Raw genomic sequence first — 16,282 nt, 5'->3', positions numbered from 1 at the left:
TTCATTACCGTATGCCGCGATGGCATGTTGAGCTGCAGTGCTTGATCGTACCTGGTGTGCTAGGGCAGCCCTGTCATCTGTGTGGTCTGGGCAACAGACAAAGCATTGGAAAGCAGTCCCCATTTCTAAGCTACATAGTTAATGAGGTAATAAAACCTTTAGTGAAAGTGAGGGACGGCTGTCCGCCGCTGTTGTGGAATTCGGAGGGATGGTGGCGTAGGCGCACAAGCAACCTCGACTCGGGTTACAGACAGCGCCAACCACCACTAACCAACTCACCTTCACCTTACTATAGTTCATCCACCACTACTCACCCGCATACACCCTCCAGAAAGCCCTACTCACCACCCATCCCCTCATCCCCACCCTCTAGTCGCCTCTACCCACGAGAAGCCCACCCTGCGCCGGAACGGAAAAGTGACGGCGAATTGCAATTCAAAGACGCAGTGGGAATGCGATCGTTGTAAAACGAAATGAACAGCCTTTTTAATGCGAATTTGTTTTATCATATCTTATGATCACCTGTTCATTTTTTTGTAGCGAAAGCTACACTAGGCTAGCAGAAGCGCATTTCGCGGTGCCTGCCGAAGGTCACTACTGCGCATGCGCCGTTACCATGGCAATCATAGCGCCGTAGCCAGCCATTGCACTGCACTGCGCATAAGCATAGTCGCGCCGCGCAGATGGGATGTAAATCGGAAGCGATGCGCTCGCTCCTCAGATGCGCACCATGGAAGAAGGAGAGAACGGCCGTGCTCGTCAGGGCAGCAGTACAGGCTACGTGAAATTGAGTCTTCCGATCCAGAAGTCGTTGCATGGTACAAGGCCGGCCGACAGCGTGAAAACGAGGCGAGAAAGGCTAAGCAGGCGGCCGAGACGCCCGAAGAACGAGAGGAACGCCGCCAAGCTGCTGAACGACAGCGATGGCGTGTCGCTACCGAAATGTCAGTAGACGAAACTGCTTTCGCTACGTATATCCTGGCCTTGCTAAGCTAAAGAACTGCCATTTTCTTTTTCGCGTTGTCACAGTCAGCATATACTTACTGAGCCAAGCAACGTAAACACACAAGACAGCGCAAAGACAACACACACATCGAGGCGTCAATGTCGTCTCCCTGCTACTGTGTTTGTGCTCCTTGCCAAAAGAGGTAATCAACAAGTCCAAATGTGAACATTCGTAACACCTTACGGCGCAGCATTGTTTAGTGTTCTTTATTCATTCAGTTTCCCTCAATGCTCTCATTATGAAGGTATTACGCGAGAGAGGAAGAGCAAGCAAAAAATAGTGACATTAAAAATGTACAGTAACTGGAAGAAACGTCAGGAACAAATATCACACGGTTGGAACAACAGAAAGCGGAAGCAGAAGTACTAAAGCATAAAGGAGCACAGTCATAGCAGTTGACGTTAATTCAACAAGTGCAAGGCATGAAAGAGGCCAAACTAAATTAAAAAAGTATACTTTTTAAAAACGCCGATTTCTCTTGGAGATTTTAGTACTGATGGCATGCCACACCTTTTTTCAAACAAAGTTGATTGCTGTAGACATTTGGACGGTTACAAAATTCTGTGTGTTATTTCTTTAGTCTTCGTTCCCGAACCGTCATACTTGTCCACCTTTATGTCATCTGTTTTTACTTGGCAAGAGCTAAACGACCGCTTAGATGTAACCGGAAAGGTATGTTCAAAAGAGGTGTGTTATGGTCTACTTTTGAGAGAAAACAAACATAATGGCAAAATTTGGAGCCCCTTCCCAGTATCATAATCACAGAACGAAAATTCCGTCATTGCAGCAGAGTGCCCACGGTGCCACCATCAGGGTCACATCTAGCGTTGATCAAAGTTTTCATTTGTGATGAAGCGCCAACCGACCTAAACTTAAGCGGCTCTGCAGTTCAAAAAGGCTATTTATGCTACTAGTTTACAAACACCAAGGCAAGCAAAAATTGCGGGGGAACTTAAGCACCGACATGAGAGCGTTAATGGCTTCTTCAGCGCTTTCTCTTCACGCATAGCCAGTGTTTTTTGTTCGCATTCACTCAATTATCACAACGCATTCTCCACACCCTTGTCTTCGAACTCTTCCACACTGTAGTTTACACACATAATGTTACTTTGAACAGTGCCTCTCTAACTATCTCTTCTCTAGTTCACTAATTATCACATTACTAAGCTTTAAATGAAGCCCACATCCCACCCTCCTTGTACCTCGGATAACCTAACGTGCTTATGTGGCCTAGTCGGTAGCGTTCCTGGCTGGCGCCCTAGAGGTCGTGCGGTCGAATCTCGATGATGATTTTAATAGAAATTTACGTAAAGTCAATTGTTTTATACAGTCAAGACGTTTGAGACATGCGCCGACATGCGCCCACGCATGGCGTCTCGCGTGACGTGGGACTTTCGACACAACTATTCTGGGTTTTCCGCGAATTCAAACCTTAACGTTGTCGCGTTTGTACACATGACATGACCAGGGTCAAGTATCAGACGTTGCACAAAGTGTTTCATCTCTAACAAGGTACCCATGTGGGCTAGTTGGTGCACATCAGACATAACTTCACCAGCGTTGTCCTGTGTTGTTCTTCTCCTCGTGTCTCGTTCTTTCGCTGGTGAAGTTATGTGTTTCATCTCACTTGGATTAAGCTCTAGGAAATCACATTGCTCTGCAGAAGATTTGGTTACTGAAGGGTTACAGGCAGTCGACTTGACTACGACAGCAAATCTGTTGAAATGCACCTTATTTGCTGACTTACAAATAATAATTAGTTGATCATTCTATCTTTAGGTGTAACTGGAAATATTTCCATATAAATGTTTTAATGTTCTGAGATGCGAATTCCCGTTGTTTTCTTCGATGCAACTTCAGTGTAGTATATTTTGTTAGCTCAAAGGAAAGCACATGAGATTTAAAACTGAAAATGAATATGTACCATGTGAACATGTGCTCCCACGTATTGATGTTGACGCCTTGAAACGTGTCCCGATAGAAATAACTCGATTATACGAAGCTACAATGAATAAACCGGCCAGTGATCACAGCGTTGGTTCAGCGATGAGCTGAAGTAACTCGTTTTGTTAAAACAAGGCTACGCCATCGACCCCACCTCGATGAACGGTATTAAATCTTCTGTCTTAAGCTGTAAAGCGACGAAGGTGTGGTCGCACTCTTGCTGAAGCGTGGTGATAGATCATGATGGTGCAGCTAAAACGCCTTTACCACAAAGCCTTACTTTCACCAGTAAGAGAAGTGTCCGCGCACATCGAGGAACCACCGCTGTGGACCGTGGCCTATTTATTCATTGAAGGTTTGCGTTTCCTTCCTTCCTCAGTAGAGGTGCGTATGAGCTACTAACATCACGATGTGGTTGAGCATGGCCACATGACGAGCTTTAAATTTCGCGGGTTACATTTTAAGAAAAGGAACCCTGCTCAAGAAATCAGGCTGAACGCAGCTCAGTGTTGCTTTTCCTCCTTGCCATACAACAAAAACTGGGGTAAAGTTAGTGACAAAGAGCTTAACTAATTATACTTTGTTCATTAGAAAATCGGGTTCATGTAAGAAATAGGTTGACCTAGTCAAAACGACTGTCTATACCCGTCCACTAGTTGAATCTTCATACAGCGCATTCGTTTTTCTAAAGCTTGGCACAAGTTAGGTGACAGACCCTGTAGATGCGTTAGTTTGAAAATAAAATATTCGAAAGTAGCTCTTCTTTTTATGTCCAAGGTAGAGAGAGGGCACGTAGATGGATTTCCTGGCAGCAAAAAGTGAACAAGAGGGGGTCTCACGGCGCTTAGCCAACGTTCGACAAGAGGACTTGTCTAATGTGACGAAGAGTTCTGGTCTCGAAACGCTGGCTTAGCATCCTGAGGCTCCCCACCTACAATGTTCACTTTGTCTTGTCTTTTTTTATGCTCCTTTATATGTCTTGTTTGTCTTCGGCGGTTCTTTAACATAAATTATGCACCGACTAGTTTCTCGCATATCTTTATATGAAGGCTCTGTCGTGGCCCCGTCGCAGGTCGACACCACGAGGACTTTGGCGCCGCGGGCCCCGTGGTGGTCATGCTGGGTTGCCTGTTCCTCATGTTCCTCGCGGTGGGCATCCCCACTTTCATCCAGAAGAAGCGTCGGGAGGCCCGGGAGCGGAGGGAGGCCATTCGCAGGCTGGCGGCTGCCGAGCGTCGGGAAGCCGCGGCGGGACTGGCCTTCCAGGTGCCCTCCCTGGACAGCTGAACGCCCTCCGCTTCGTGAATCTCTCGGCAACGCGTGAACAGAGAATAAACATATTCTTGAAGAAAAGCTTCCTCCTGTTGCTTCACATCACATCGGTGGAGTCCCCGCCGTTCCCCATTACCAGGAATTCGGTAAAGGTACTTCTAGTTCCCGTGGCAGCCACCAGGTGGCATATGCTGTAATATTCCAAAATAGAGCGCCGGCATCATGCTAAAAAAAAAATCCTGCATCAATTGAGACTCGATCACATGTCTCTGCTGCTCGGAAGTAGCACCGTTAATACGCTCTGCCACAAAGCAACGAAATCGCAACAGCGGGCAGGTTAGCTCTTAACCGTACTGCACTGGAATAAAGGGCTATGTTCTAAAAATGTCAGCTTTGGACACATCTTTGTTGTTATGACAAAGGCTTGAAGAGTAAAACGCTGTGTCCCTCCTCTGTTCCGGCTGCCAAAAAGTGATCGAAGCAGTAGATTCTTGACAAATCGTTTTCGCCTCCCAAAACACCTTCAAATTCCGGCCGTTTGCATAGACGACCATTGTTTAAACTTTCAAGGGAGTGGGAATAAACTCCCGATCGGACTCCGGGGGGTCGCTGCCTTCAGGTGCTCTGGGAGATCTGCAAAAAGCACAAATAACCCAAAAAAATCCAGGCCGACGTCTGTGTGATTAGTTGCAGGAAAATATCTGTCGCCTCCCATTGAACGGCTGCAGCCCGCTAGTCTTAGTCCCAATGATTTACGCTGTCCCAAATTCCTGGTAATGTCAAAGTTCGGAGACGCATTTGTAGTTACGACACCGAGAGGCTGGTACCACGCGTAGATCGCAAGTAAAAAATGCCCTGAAAACCAAGCTATATTCATAAGCAAACTGTATACTCGAGGACAGCCACCTGACAGCCTCAGTTGCGCGCCAGCCTCACGTGGGAAACGCCCATTCGTATTACATTATTCTTCTTCCATCTCATACTTCATCTTTCACCGCGATGAGTTTCACAACAGGGAACGCCGCTTTAGGCGGCGACGATTACCTGTTCCCTTTGAACGAAAACAATTATACATACCAAGCCCTTGAATACCATGACGTGGTACCATCACACCAAGTCAGAGACAATTCGAGACGACACCATGGTGTGACGAGTGACAAAAACGGTGGAAATAATGCAGCCGTCTATTCGTACCGGGCGGACACAGGGCCAGCAGATGCTTAGAAGCATTAGCGCTCGTTGCTCGGGGTAATGAGTCTTTTTCTTCCCTGTGCAACGTGCCTCACAGTTATAGAAGAACCGTGGCCGTTTATTACTGATGCAGTGCCAGCGCCCACATCAGAGCAGAATAGCACAATGTCACCCCGTTGGCGCGAAGCTATACAAGTCATACGAGCGCCGCAATCACCACGCCGCGGCGGTATCGTAGCGCCGTCTGTCGATTCAAAATAGAGGCTCCTGCAGAGCAGTATTCCCTCCGAGACTCTCGCCCCAACCTGCTCGTGCACGCTATCTCAGGGGACACAACTTTGCCGTTTGGAATGATTGTATGTACGTTGCCATATTATCGAACCGGTCTGCGCATCTGTTCACAAGGTGGCCTCTGCATGAGCAGCTCAATACGGTGCCTCGGAACCACTCGGAACTGATGCGGAGTCAGAGGAGCGTGCAGAGCACATGTTTGAGTATAATGGTGTCTGTACGTTTGGCGTGCGTCGTTACGCTTACTTTAATTTTTCCGAGCGCTGTGCCGTAACGCTTCCGTGCGACTCTGGTTTTCGCACTGAACAAGAGCGGAGTTCACCCCGTTAGTGGGAATCTTTCCATTGAAGAACAAGACTCACCCGCTTTTTGTCGGCGAATGCAGTTCAAGAGATGCAAGGCGCATATGGAAATTAACCACTGTCTCCAAGAGCAGCCCGTAAATGTGGGCTTGGCAGTTTATAGTTCTCCCGGTGGCTGTGCCTTCGTTGTGCGTCAGTAAGCTGCCGAACATGAGTTGTCATCGTTTTTCTTGAAAGCTATACTCACGAATATTCGGCAAGCACTCTGGCAGGCTTAGATACCGTGAAGGCGGCTCTCGGGGTGAAGGCGGCTCTCGGCTCTCGGGCATCTAACTACGATATCCAGTTACCACCTCATGGGAAATCGACCATTAAGAACACGTGCCCTGGCTACTTCCGCATGTTCAATGCGCTTTCACCAATCTCGAGTAAAAGCAGAGAGGCATGCTACTACGCTTTAGAATGTGTGGTAGAACGATGGGAGGTATTCATGCTCAAAAATCCCTTTTCAGACGCAGAACTACTGTACGCTGTACAGTACACCTCATTATACTGCACCAAACAACGCTACATTTTATTGCACTAAGCAGCACTACACTACACTATAAATCAGAAGCCACTGACAACGAGATGCCGTTCTTTTTGAGACACAGCTTTGCACCCCCTTAAAGTTATTTAGGAGGGCAGCATTTCCTTCTTTGCCCGCCAAGACAAAACTGCTTCTTGTCAGAAAATTCTTGTCGCATGTCAATATTTTAAAGGTTTTGCACACGGCAAGCACATGTGATGACGTTGCGCAAACAAAAAGTTTGGTTCAAGCGAAGGCATTGGCATCGACATGCTGGTGTATGATAATGAAAGTAAAAAATGACTGGAGGACATGAGAAGATAATTTAAGAAAAAGACGCAGTGAAAGGCAGACTTATTTTACTGTCATATTTGAGAAACTTACTGCGATTTCCAGCAAAATAAGCACGTTCGACAAAACATGTCCAGCCTTCTTGGACAAAATATTTAATACTGGAATATTGTAAGGTACTGCTATGGAAACATTAAAGATAATTGTCCATTCTTCCTATGCGTAGCACAATCTTTCATTGAAGTTTTTCCGTTGCTCGCATCGAGTAATTAAGACTGCCACAGAAAGCCAATGAGGAACGTTTTTGACGGCAGCAAAAAACGTTAATAGCAACACAATGCAAGCCTGCAAAGAGGAGATTGTGGGTATATAGATTCGTATAGCAAATTCTTACAATATATGAACCAATTGCGTTCATAAACTTTTTCCCGTTGAAAAATGCTTTTCTGCAGAATTGTTGGGTATGAAGCACAAAAGACGAGCTTGGCGGCATCTGCGACTGTCCCTTTTAAAATAGCGTAAATACGGATAGGTTCAACTTCTTATCTTTGAATATTAGGCCTTATGCCCCTTTTAGAGACACAGTGAAGATAGCGGCAAGCGAGAGCTGCCCAGAGATAAACTGCATGATTATCGTAAAAGCTCACGTGTGCACTTATGTCGAAACGTGGGGCTGTTGGTTCATATTTGCACAGCAATATAGCATCAAAATACAATGGACGGAGAAAGACGTGGACACACAGAGCGCACATATGGACACAGAGGACATGAGTTCACCAGCTGCTCATTGATAATATTATCTAAGCGCGCTCTGGAGCGGCTGCATGCTCTCGAACATGCGCTCTTTGCGGTCATGTGGTCTGCATGGATATGAGCGCTGTGGATTTCACATTGGTTTTTTTCGTGCACATAATTTCGCGTGGGTCTCAGAGTCCCGCGCAGGATTTCATGAGCGACGATCCCATGCGGGAACCCATGTGTGGCCAGATAATGCTGAATACACCGCAGATCCAGACATGACCCTGTCTGGACGAGTTGGCGCAAGTTCTCTGTTGAAATGCCCTAAGACGACAACAAATGAATGACGACACTCATGCGCCTGTGGGTTGTACTGTTAACACAAATACGCCCATATTGGAGTAAAATGGGAGTAGGATGTCCTCTAGCGCGCTCTTAGCGCGCTTTCAAACAAGAACATAGAAGTGGCTTGGGACAAAAGTTTCAATGATAAAGCACGTCTCTCGCCTGCAGAGGTAATTACTGTTGTGCGCATGGGCCGGCACTCTGAGATCACGAATTTCAGCTTACCAGTATCCCTCAAGAGAAAAGTATATGACAGCTATATCTTACCGGTACTCCTCTATAGGGTAGAAACGTGGAGGCTAACGAAAAGGGCTCAGCTTAAGTTAAGGGCAACGCAGCGAGCTATGGAAAGACAAACGACAGGGTTAACGTTAAGAGACCGGAGGCGGTCAGAGTGGGTGAGTGAGGGAACAAACGCGTGTTAACGACATCCTGGTCGAAATCAAGAGGAAGAAATAGGCTTGGGCAGGGAATGTAATGCAAACGCATTATAACCGCTGGTCCTCTGGGGCGCCAGATTATTAGATGGGCGGATAAAATTAATAAATTTGCGGGGATACGGTGGTTGCAGCTGGCAAAGGAGCTGGCAGCTGGCATTGGAGAAACATGGGAGAGGCCTCTGCCCTGTAGTGGGCGTAGTCAGGCTAATGATGATGATGATAATGCATTGGGGAGGAGAGCAATAACGCTATATTACTAAAAACAGCGATAGCCATTCGGTGCCGCTGCTCACAACAGCATTGACTTTGACACAGGGAAAGGCGACAAATCGGAGACATTATTTCATATTTGCCGGACTGTTTTCACTGAGCACCGCGCGCAGTAGCTCTGGCTTCCGGCCAGATGCGCTAGTTGAGTTAGAAATTAGAAACTTCAAAAAAAGCAAATACGTTCTGCGAAGAAGAGTCTCTGTTTCTGGAGGTCACCTCATCCAGCATGACTCAATGTTCTCATTTCCTCGCTAGGCAAGAAACTCTTGAAGCTGTGCATAAAAAATTTCTTTGAAGAAGTTTTTGAAGTGTCATGCTGAAAGCCGAATGAAGGTGCTCGAAAATATCCCTGCCCTTTCCCGACATCTTAGAAGCAGGAGGTTGCTGGCGATCTCGAGTGATGTGTCCGATTAAGGCGGAGTGAATTTTTCTATTAAAATTTCAAACAGATTCCGTACGCACCGTATTACCTGTTTTCAGTTCACTTCATCATCAGCCTAACTCCATCTGAGGCAGGACAAAGGCCTATCACATATCCCTTCAATTAGGTATTTCCTGTGCCAGCTCCGGCTACCTTATCTCCGCAAACTTCCTTACCTCGTCCACACGCCTAACTTTTCCTGCCGCCTCCTGCTACGCTCGCCTGTCTTGGAATACATTCCGTTACCATAAGGGATCATCAGTTGTTTTCCCTTGGCATTGCATTCTCTAACGCCCGTTTAATCTTGATTTAAACTACGATATTATTAGCTCGCGTTTGTTCCCTGACCCATTCTGCTCTTTTTTTTCTCTTAACTCTACGCCTATCATTATACTTTGCATAGCTTCCTGCAGTGTCCTCAACGTAGTTTCAAGCTTTTCTTTAGCCTCCAAGTTTCAATAATGGCAAATAGTAATGGCAAATTCAACTGTTGTATACTTTGTGCTTAAGAGACAATGGTGAGCTGATCTTTATGAGCTGAGCGCCTGCCGAGTGAACTCTACTCCATTCTTATTATCTTAGTTATTTCACTTCCGGGGTCCGAGTCAGCGGTAACTGCCGGCCCTGAGTACATGTATTTGGTAACAACTTCCAACTCTTCACTCATAATCGCAAGCACGTTTACTATTTCGCCAAAAATATGAGCGAAACAAAGTTTGTTTGAAACGCAGTGAAGAATTTTGTACAACTCTAGTGCAGCAATGTAACCAAACGCCACGTACTTTTTCTGGCAAGCCTAATGATTTCTGACGAATAGTAAGCATTATTTAATGAACACGAAATGTAAATGTGCATGGCGATTTCGAGGAATTACACCACTAGACTCAACCTGGAAGGATAGGCACTTGATTTTGTTTTCCTCTTAGTTTCAACAACTTGCGCTCTCTGGCTTATTCAAATTCTCTTTTGTATGAGCACCCATGTATCATATAAATCGGAGCATATGATGCTGGACTCTTCTTGATCTTAAAGAGCAGAGTCAACACCGGTAGAGGGCAAACAAATCTTATACTAAATGTGTGCGCAAACTTCTCGAATTGATGGCGAGCTACATTTTTTATTATTTCTTTTTATTGCGTGTAAACACTAATGTGTACACATTCTCCTTATTCTTTGAGGCAACTTGAACGCATAGGTAAGCTGCACGTATGCATACATTGCCAACGTGAGAAATATCTCACACCAAAATCAGTAATATTTTGTCCAAATGAGGCGAGACCACACGAAGACATTGTAACATGTTTTCAACATTGATGTTTCAACACTGACATATTTAAACTAAGGTTTCAGCCTGAAATAAAAGTCTAGTAGCTACGCTCGAATCAAGCTCTACTATAAAACAACCTGTAATATCCTATCTAAGGCAATTAATTGCTGCACTGTTCGAGCGGTTGTCTCGAGCGGGTGCTACCAAAAGCTAACAAGATAACGAAGCTAACAATTGCACAAAGCCGTTCTAGTCCCTGTAGAACCAGGGTGCAGGGTAGACCCATGACGTCCTAGAAGCTCAAGCCAAGGCCAGCCCAGTCAGCGGAGGCCGGCTCTCATCGCTCAGTCAATATAATGTGTCACATATTCTTTCAATACTGGAAGTTACGGCCCTTACGTCATCTGGGCCAGGAGGTGAATATTGGGGGCGTGACCCAAGAAGTGCTCCACCGCATCAACCACCTACACTTAACCCCCATCTTCATTTAAATTTGCACGGAAAATTTTGACTTCGCCCCCGCATCTTGAAAGACGACTAGTGTCGAGAGTGGTTGCTACAGGGACGAAGGGTGGTGTACACTAGCGACCTCTCCGACAGCTTCTGCAGCAAGCTAGCTACAGTGGTGCGCATGCGCGAGTCCTCTTCCTCACGAGCCGTGGTGCGTGGCGTGATCGAGGTTGCGCACGCACTTGCAGGCGCGCACCACGGGCACCCGGTAGCTCTGGCGCTCCCCGTTGGGGCAGAGAAGGTGAACGCGCCTGAGGCGCACGGCGCCCGGCTCGCAGCTCCAGCCGGCCGAGAGCGCGGCGGGTGAGCCGTCCGAGTACCAGGGCAGCTGGTCCAGGGGGAGACAGGCGCCGGCGCACACCACCTCGATCAGGGGCCGCGCCGACGTGCACTGGCCGTCCGAGATGTAGCGCTTGGAGCGCAACTCCTTGCAGCCCAGCATCGGGGCGCCTGCGTTTGACGTACCCGCAGCAGAGCCCCGGCAGTCAGTCTTGCGGGGTTGCGCCTCTACTCAGAGTAAAGCAGCTGTATTGCAATGCACATGAGTAAATGTTTTCTGGACAGCGCACAGGTCGCAGTCTACATCACCATTAAAGGCTACACACGCTAGCAAACGGGCTAAAGTAAAGGTAAAGCCTTTGTCAAAAGTAAAGAGTCCAAGCTCTCTTTCTAAGCCGTGTAGTGGATGGAGCTCTCCTAGCATCTGTGAAAGAGGTGATTTTCGGTGTGGGGAGGATGAGAGTTCCAATCGCCTCCATGAGGTTCAGAACGCTGGCGATACCAAACGAGCCACATCGCATGTCCCAGAAGCGAACCTCTGGCACTCTAAACTTCAGACAAAGGCTGCAGGTAAAACAAAATGCATCACTCAAGGTGCTCACTCGTCGCCCGGTGTTTTGCGCCCAATTGCTTCGAAAAGTATGCAAACCAGCAGTACTCCCAAAGCCTAGTTATTGTGATTCCTAGGGTCGTAGTACGTAACGCTACTTTTCCAGATTAATTGTTCTATTTCTTTCCTGCTCTTCACAGCTAGCGCAGGGACATCACAGCTAACACTATTGGCCAAGTCCCGTTTCAAAGGCGAGGCTGACGAATCTCAAGAGGGTAAAAGAATAAATCAAGAAAAACACTGTCACTAACTGCGACCCGGAAGTGAATTTTTGCGAAAAAGTAGCCTATAGGAATTAACGATAAACGCAAAGGAACGGCGAACATGCCCAATGTGGTGGCTCATACTTCATGTTTGTTTCAGTCTTGCTCTTACCATGGAGGTAAGAACGCCACCTCGCATAAAGGCTGATGCTTTTGAAACAAATTTTGGTATCTGTTTGAGGAGGTATACCACAGCACATTTTGCTGATTTTCTTCCCTAAATTTAGAATAGTTTGTCCCCTGAAATGGAATGTCATTCGCGCGACTGCCCACTTTGTTTGCAACGCATTTTTTACCTTTCCTTTTCCACAGCATGACCTCTATCTTCTCAGTGCTAATCACATAAACTTTCTACAGCTTCCGAGACTCAACAGGTCACGTTATAATCGTAGCTAAAACCAAGTAGCTAGCATGCTGACAAAATGCGACTATTTGCCGTTATGAGTTTAATTACATGAGCAGCCACCGTAGCTTGATTTTTCGCTTTTGGCCTTCATTGCTCTTCACATGATTCAAAGAATAAGCCAGTAGGCCGCGTATCTATGCATCCTCCTACTTCTAGTCATAACGATTCAAGAACAGTAGCGACCTGTGGAAATCACAAAACGAGCGGTGTTTCCTCAACCTCCAGTTCACTTTACGCCTTTGGCAGCCTTCATGCAGAAGCGTTTGCCTTGCACTGGTTAGCCTTTTTGTCATTTGATGTGAATTGAAACCTAGTACGCTTTTTTTTTTCGTTTCATTTTTAGTATGTAGCAGGAGTACATTTCAATTTTCCTGTTGGCCTCCATTCGCTTTTCTCGCTAATCACATAAGCGCAGAGGTAATCCATTCTAACACTGCACTCGCCCTGTATCGGCCTCATGCCTCATGGAGGACGGAACCTATTTAAGGCTAGAGGAAAACTCCTTAACACGACGGTGACTGTCTACTATAGAAAGTTGTGACGGCATAAGGAGTATGAACCAATGCCGTGCAGTGTTTTACGCCACGGCAGATACAACCTCGTTCCCTCCGCTCCATCTGACAACCTTTAGTGTCGCAAACAACTACCCAAAATGGCGGGAGAACGCGTACCTCGCCTGTTGTTCTCTTCTCTCGTAGCTTGGTCACTGTGGTAGCTGACTGCGCCGAAAGCACTACGCGCCAGCAGGAGCACAAAGAAGGCTATCTTGGCCCACAGCAGCATTGCGACTTCTTCCTTTCCGGCCGTCTTCTTCAGCTCCACATCCGCAGCAGTGCGTCTCAGCGCCGTCACATCATTTCAGAGCTTGTTCATGGGTTAGCGCGAAGCGTGCAGTCGTCTGCGCAATACTCGGTCACACGGCAGCAGCGACGTGAACGCCCGATGCTCGAGGTCAAAGATTAGCTGCGTCGAAAAACTTTCTGCGGCGGCGGCCCCGTCGTCTGGGCGCGATCCCCACCCTCCTCACTCCGCGCGTTCGCCCATCCGGCCCGGCTCCTTGGAAGTTCTAATTGCCGCCTCATGAGCGGCCCGTGCCGTATCAACCGCCGCCGCTGCCGTGACGCATCCCTCCCCCATTCAGACTGCAGCACTTCCGACATGTGCGCTTGCTTGTTTCGCCTTCGAGTTATGACGGGGCGTCAGGTTTCGCCTGAGGTCCCGCCATCTGCACGAGCTTGCCAGAACTAAAAAGTGAAGAAGGGACAACAAGAAAAAGAGAAGCGATGTGCAAGGAACGGAAGCCGTCTAAGAAGCCAAGCTGACGAGACACTAGCTCCACCTATACCCGCTGTCTCGAAGTTGAGATGTTATTGTTATTCTAGCCATAACCAAGAGTAAACAGTAAGCGTACCGACGGACCTTAGGAACGCGGCAGCCTTAATGGATGTTTACTATAGGCGCCGTCTTCCGGGGATATGTTTCTGTCTGCGTAAGAAGTTCGTTTATTTAAGAGGACGATGTTTGCGTGCCCCAAGTGGCATGCAAGATTTCTCCACCGTGGTAGCATTTTGCTATACTGTCTGCCTCTGCTTATTTTACATGCAAAGGACTGTGGCAGAGTGCCGGACGTTGGGATCGATTTCAATCACGTGTAAACAATTATGCTGTATCCATTGGATCGCTCCCATCAGCCTCCTTTCCAATAACTCATGTAATTGGTACTCGGTGTGATATATCAATACTGCGGCCGTTAAAGTTTAGGTCAGAGTAAACAATAAAACGAACAGACAAATACTACTTTTTTTGTGCTGCCTGCAAATGCCATGATCCGCCTCCGTTAAAATAAGCAGTGACTAGGCTAATATCTTCCGAAAGGTTGTTTTTCGACGCGCAGCTGTTGCACTCTGCAGACATCGCGGCCCAGAAACGTAAACAATACATCAAAAACGCCGGCACCTCTCCTTCTCCAAGATGTCAAACTAAAACGTTTCAAGAAAGCTTTAACAGGTTCTCAAAGAAACTTCTTGAAATGTTCCTTATTCCTGTCATGAAAGCAGTGTGTAGCCGGTACGTTGGTTGATACCCATATACACGACACAGGTCGTCATGATTGCGGCCTACGATGTATTTAGTAGGAGCGTTTATCTGCCAAAAATGAATTATTTCTTCGTTTTACGTGGCGTCCAATGCACTGAGATAAACTAACCACGTTATAGGATTATAGCAGATAACAAATAGTCAGTGCATACTAATGACAGCTCACATACACTCTGCCCACCAATTCCAGATCGTCGTGAAGCAAGGATGAATACACAGAGATTTCGGTGCTCAGCTGACGGAGACGCCTGAAGCACCGTTCTACACCTCTCTCATCCCGCGTCAGTCCCACATCTCCATCTGGACTGCAGCCTCTGCTCAGAAAACTAACACAGACACCGAACTTTACCAAACGCTACCAGTCTTCACAAAGGCAGACTTGTCTGCACAATGCTACCTGCGCGTTTCGTGAGCGTTTAACGTGCCCACAACAAGATATGACAGCTCCAAAAACAGGTACCTCTTCAAACGGTGTCACTTCCTTCCTAAAGCACAAGGTGACCGTTCTTGTTCCCATAAGTATAAGCGGCGACATACACGTGACTATAACCAACCACACACTTGAGGGCAGGAGGGAAGCCTTGGCTCTACGGTGGTCTCGTCTTCTGTCAAGTTCTGTCCAATTCGCGCTAACCTGCTTCTCCAACATCTGGTCAGAGTTTTTGGTTCAATCGATGACGCCAAAATTTGAGACGAAAGAACTTACACTGATATACGTTCCCGAGTGATGTGATTGGCAGCCACTGATCATTGTCAAAAACACCGCCATCAGCTTAATTCAGCACACTGCACATGCCGCTCACACTCGGTCCCAGCATACTGCCTAAGCTATTCATTGTATTCGACTCTTCGCCGCTCTAGATTGCACTTTCTTTCCTTGGGGTAGATTTTGTCACTCACAGGTTATTGGAGGTTCGATTCTTTTTATTATGCGCTTTCTGCTTGTTTATTTACTCCGAATTAAAGGTATAGTATTAAAACTTGAATTATCTAAAGCGTGCTGCTTCCTTTCCTTCACTTGATGTTACGCCCATGTCTTTTTTTTCTTTCCATTGCTGCTTCTTCCTGTTGTTCGCAGTCTGATATGCCAACATTCCTCTTGTTGCAATTTCGGTCCCCAAGATCACGCTGTCGTCCGCCGAAAAATCCCGTCATCACAAATTAAAGCCTTAGCACCTATTGTTATCGATTACCAAATTCGTGAGTAATGTGAACCGTATTGTTGTTTCCCCGGTATTCTTAGTTAGTGCTGACTCCTGATCCGCCCTAATATATATCGCAGTGAATAACACGCGGTGACAGGCAGTGAATAACAATGGAAAGGTATTTTCTCCTGTCTGGCAGCTCTTTTGTTCGCATTTGCTCACGCGTGTCTTGTTGACGACAACCGTTAAAGGTGCACTGAAGAGGAATCTGAACTCGTCTTTTTGCCGCGGGAACTCATCTGCACGTTCCGAGCATTCTTAGAAACTGCGATTTATTGCCCTGTGTGGCCGATTTCCCTAATTGAATCGAATTAACGCCCGGCTCCCGCTTTTTTTTTTTTAATTCTTCCTCGTACGGTGGGCGGAGTCGACCAACGCGGGGAGTGCCTTTCACCCAGTCCCGTGGCGGCTTGCCGCTCTGCCATCGGCGGAGTAATACGTAGCAGTCCGTAGAAGCAAATAGTCCGCGCGTATTTTATTTCTGCGGGCTTATTTTGCGGTTATATTATCTGCAAATGCAACTATTTATTCGCGGAAACCGAAAAAACAAAATGAAGCGAAAGCAA

At 47.0% G+C, this 16,282-nt stretch overlaps 2 protein-coding genes across 3 annotated transcripts in view; one reads left to right on the top strand and one right to left on the bottom strand.

The window, feature by feature from the left end:
- LOC149339705 (macrophage mannose receptor 1-like) overlaps positions 1 to 4,252 on the top strand; it is a 39,895-nt gene extending 35,643 nt beyond the window's left edge. Inside the window, exon 17 of the mRNA XM_089550975.1 lies at positions 4,023 to 4,252. Coding sequence (XP_089407101.1) covers positions 4,023 to 4,237 — 215 coding nt within the window. The 3' untranslated portion in view covers positions 4,238 to 4,252. The remainder of the gene's footprint in view (positions 1 to 4,022) is intronic.
- A 5,924-nt stretch (positions 4,253 to 10,176) lies between these two features.
- LOC149339704 (sclerostin domain-containing protein 1-like) overlaps positions 10,177 to 16,282 on the bottom strand; it is a 32,175-nt gene continuing 26,069 nt past the window's right edge. Inside the window, exons 1-2 of one of the 2 annotated variants that reach the window (XM_089548388.1) lie at positions 13,086 to 13,602; positions 10,177 to 11,306 (exon numbers count right to left, since the gene is read on the bottom strand). In XM_089548388.1, coding sequence (XP_089404514.1) covers positions 10,996 to 11,306; positions 13,086 to 13,197 — 423 coding nt within the window. In that variant the 5' untranslated portion in view covers positions 13,198 to 13,602 and the 3' untranslated portion in view covers positions 10,177 to 10,995. Of the gene's footprint in view, positions 11,307 to 13,085; positions 13,603 to 16,282 lie in introns of those variants that run through there. The other variant, XM_089548389.1, reaches the window with a different exon arrangement.

The sequence above is a fragment of the Amblyomma mixtum genome, chromosome 6 (assembly GCF_055824585.1).
Source record: "Amblyomma mixtum isolate Tamu chromosome 6, ASM5582458v1, whole genome shotgun sequence".
In the NCBI taxonomy this organism is placed as follows: domain Eukaryota; kingdom Metazoa; phylum Arthropoda; class Arachnida; order Ixodida; family Ixodidae; genus Amblyomma; species Amblyomma mixtum.
Note: the sequence above shows the minus strand (reverse complement) of the source record. Positions and strands in the feature narration are given on the sequence as shown.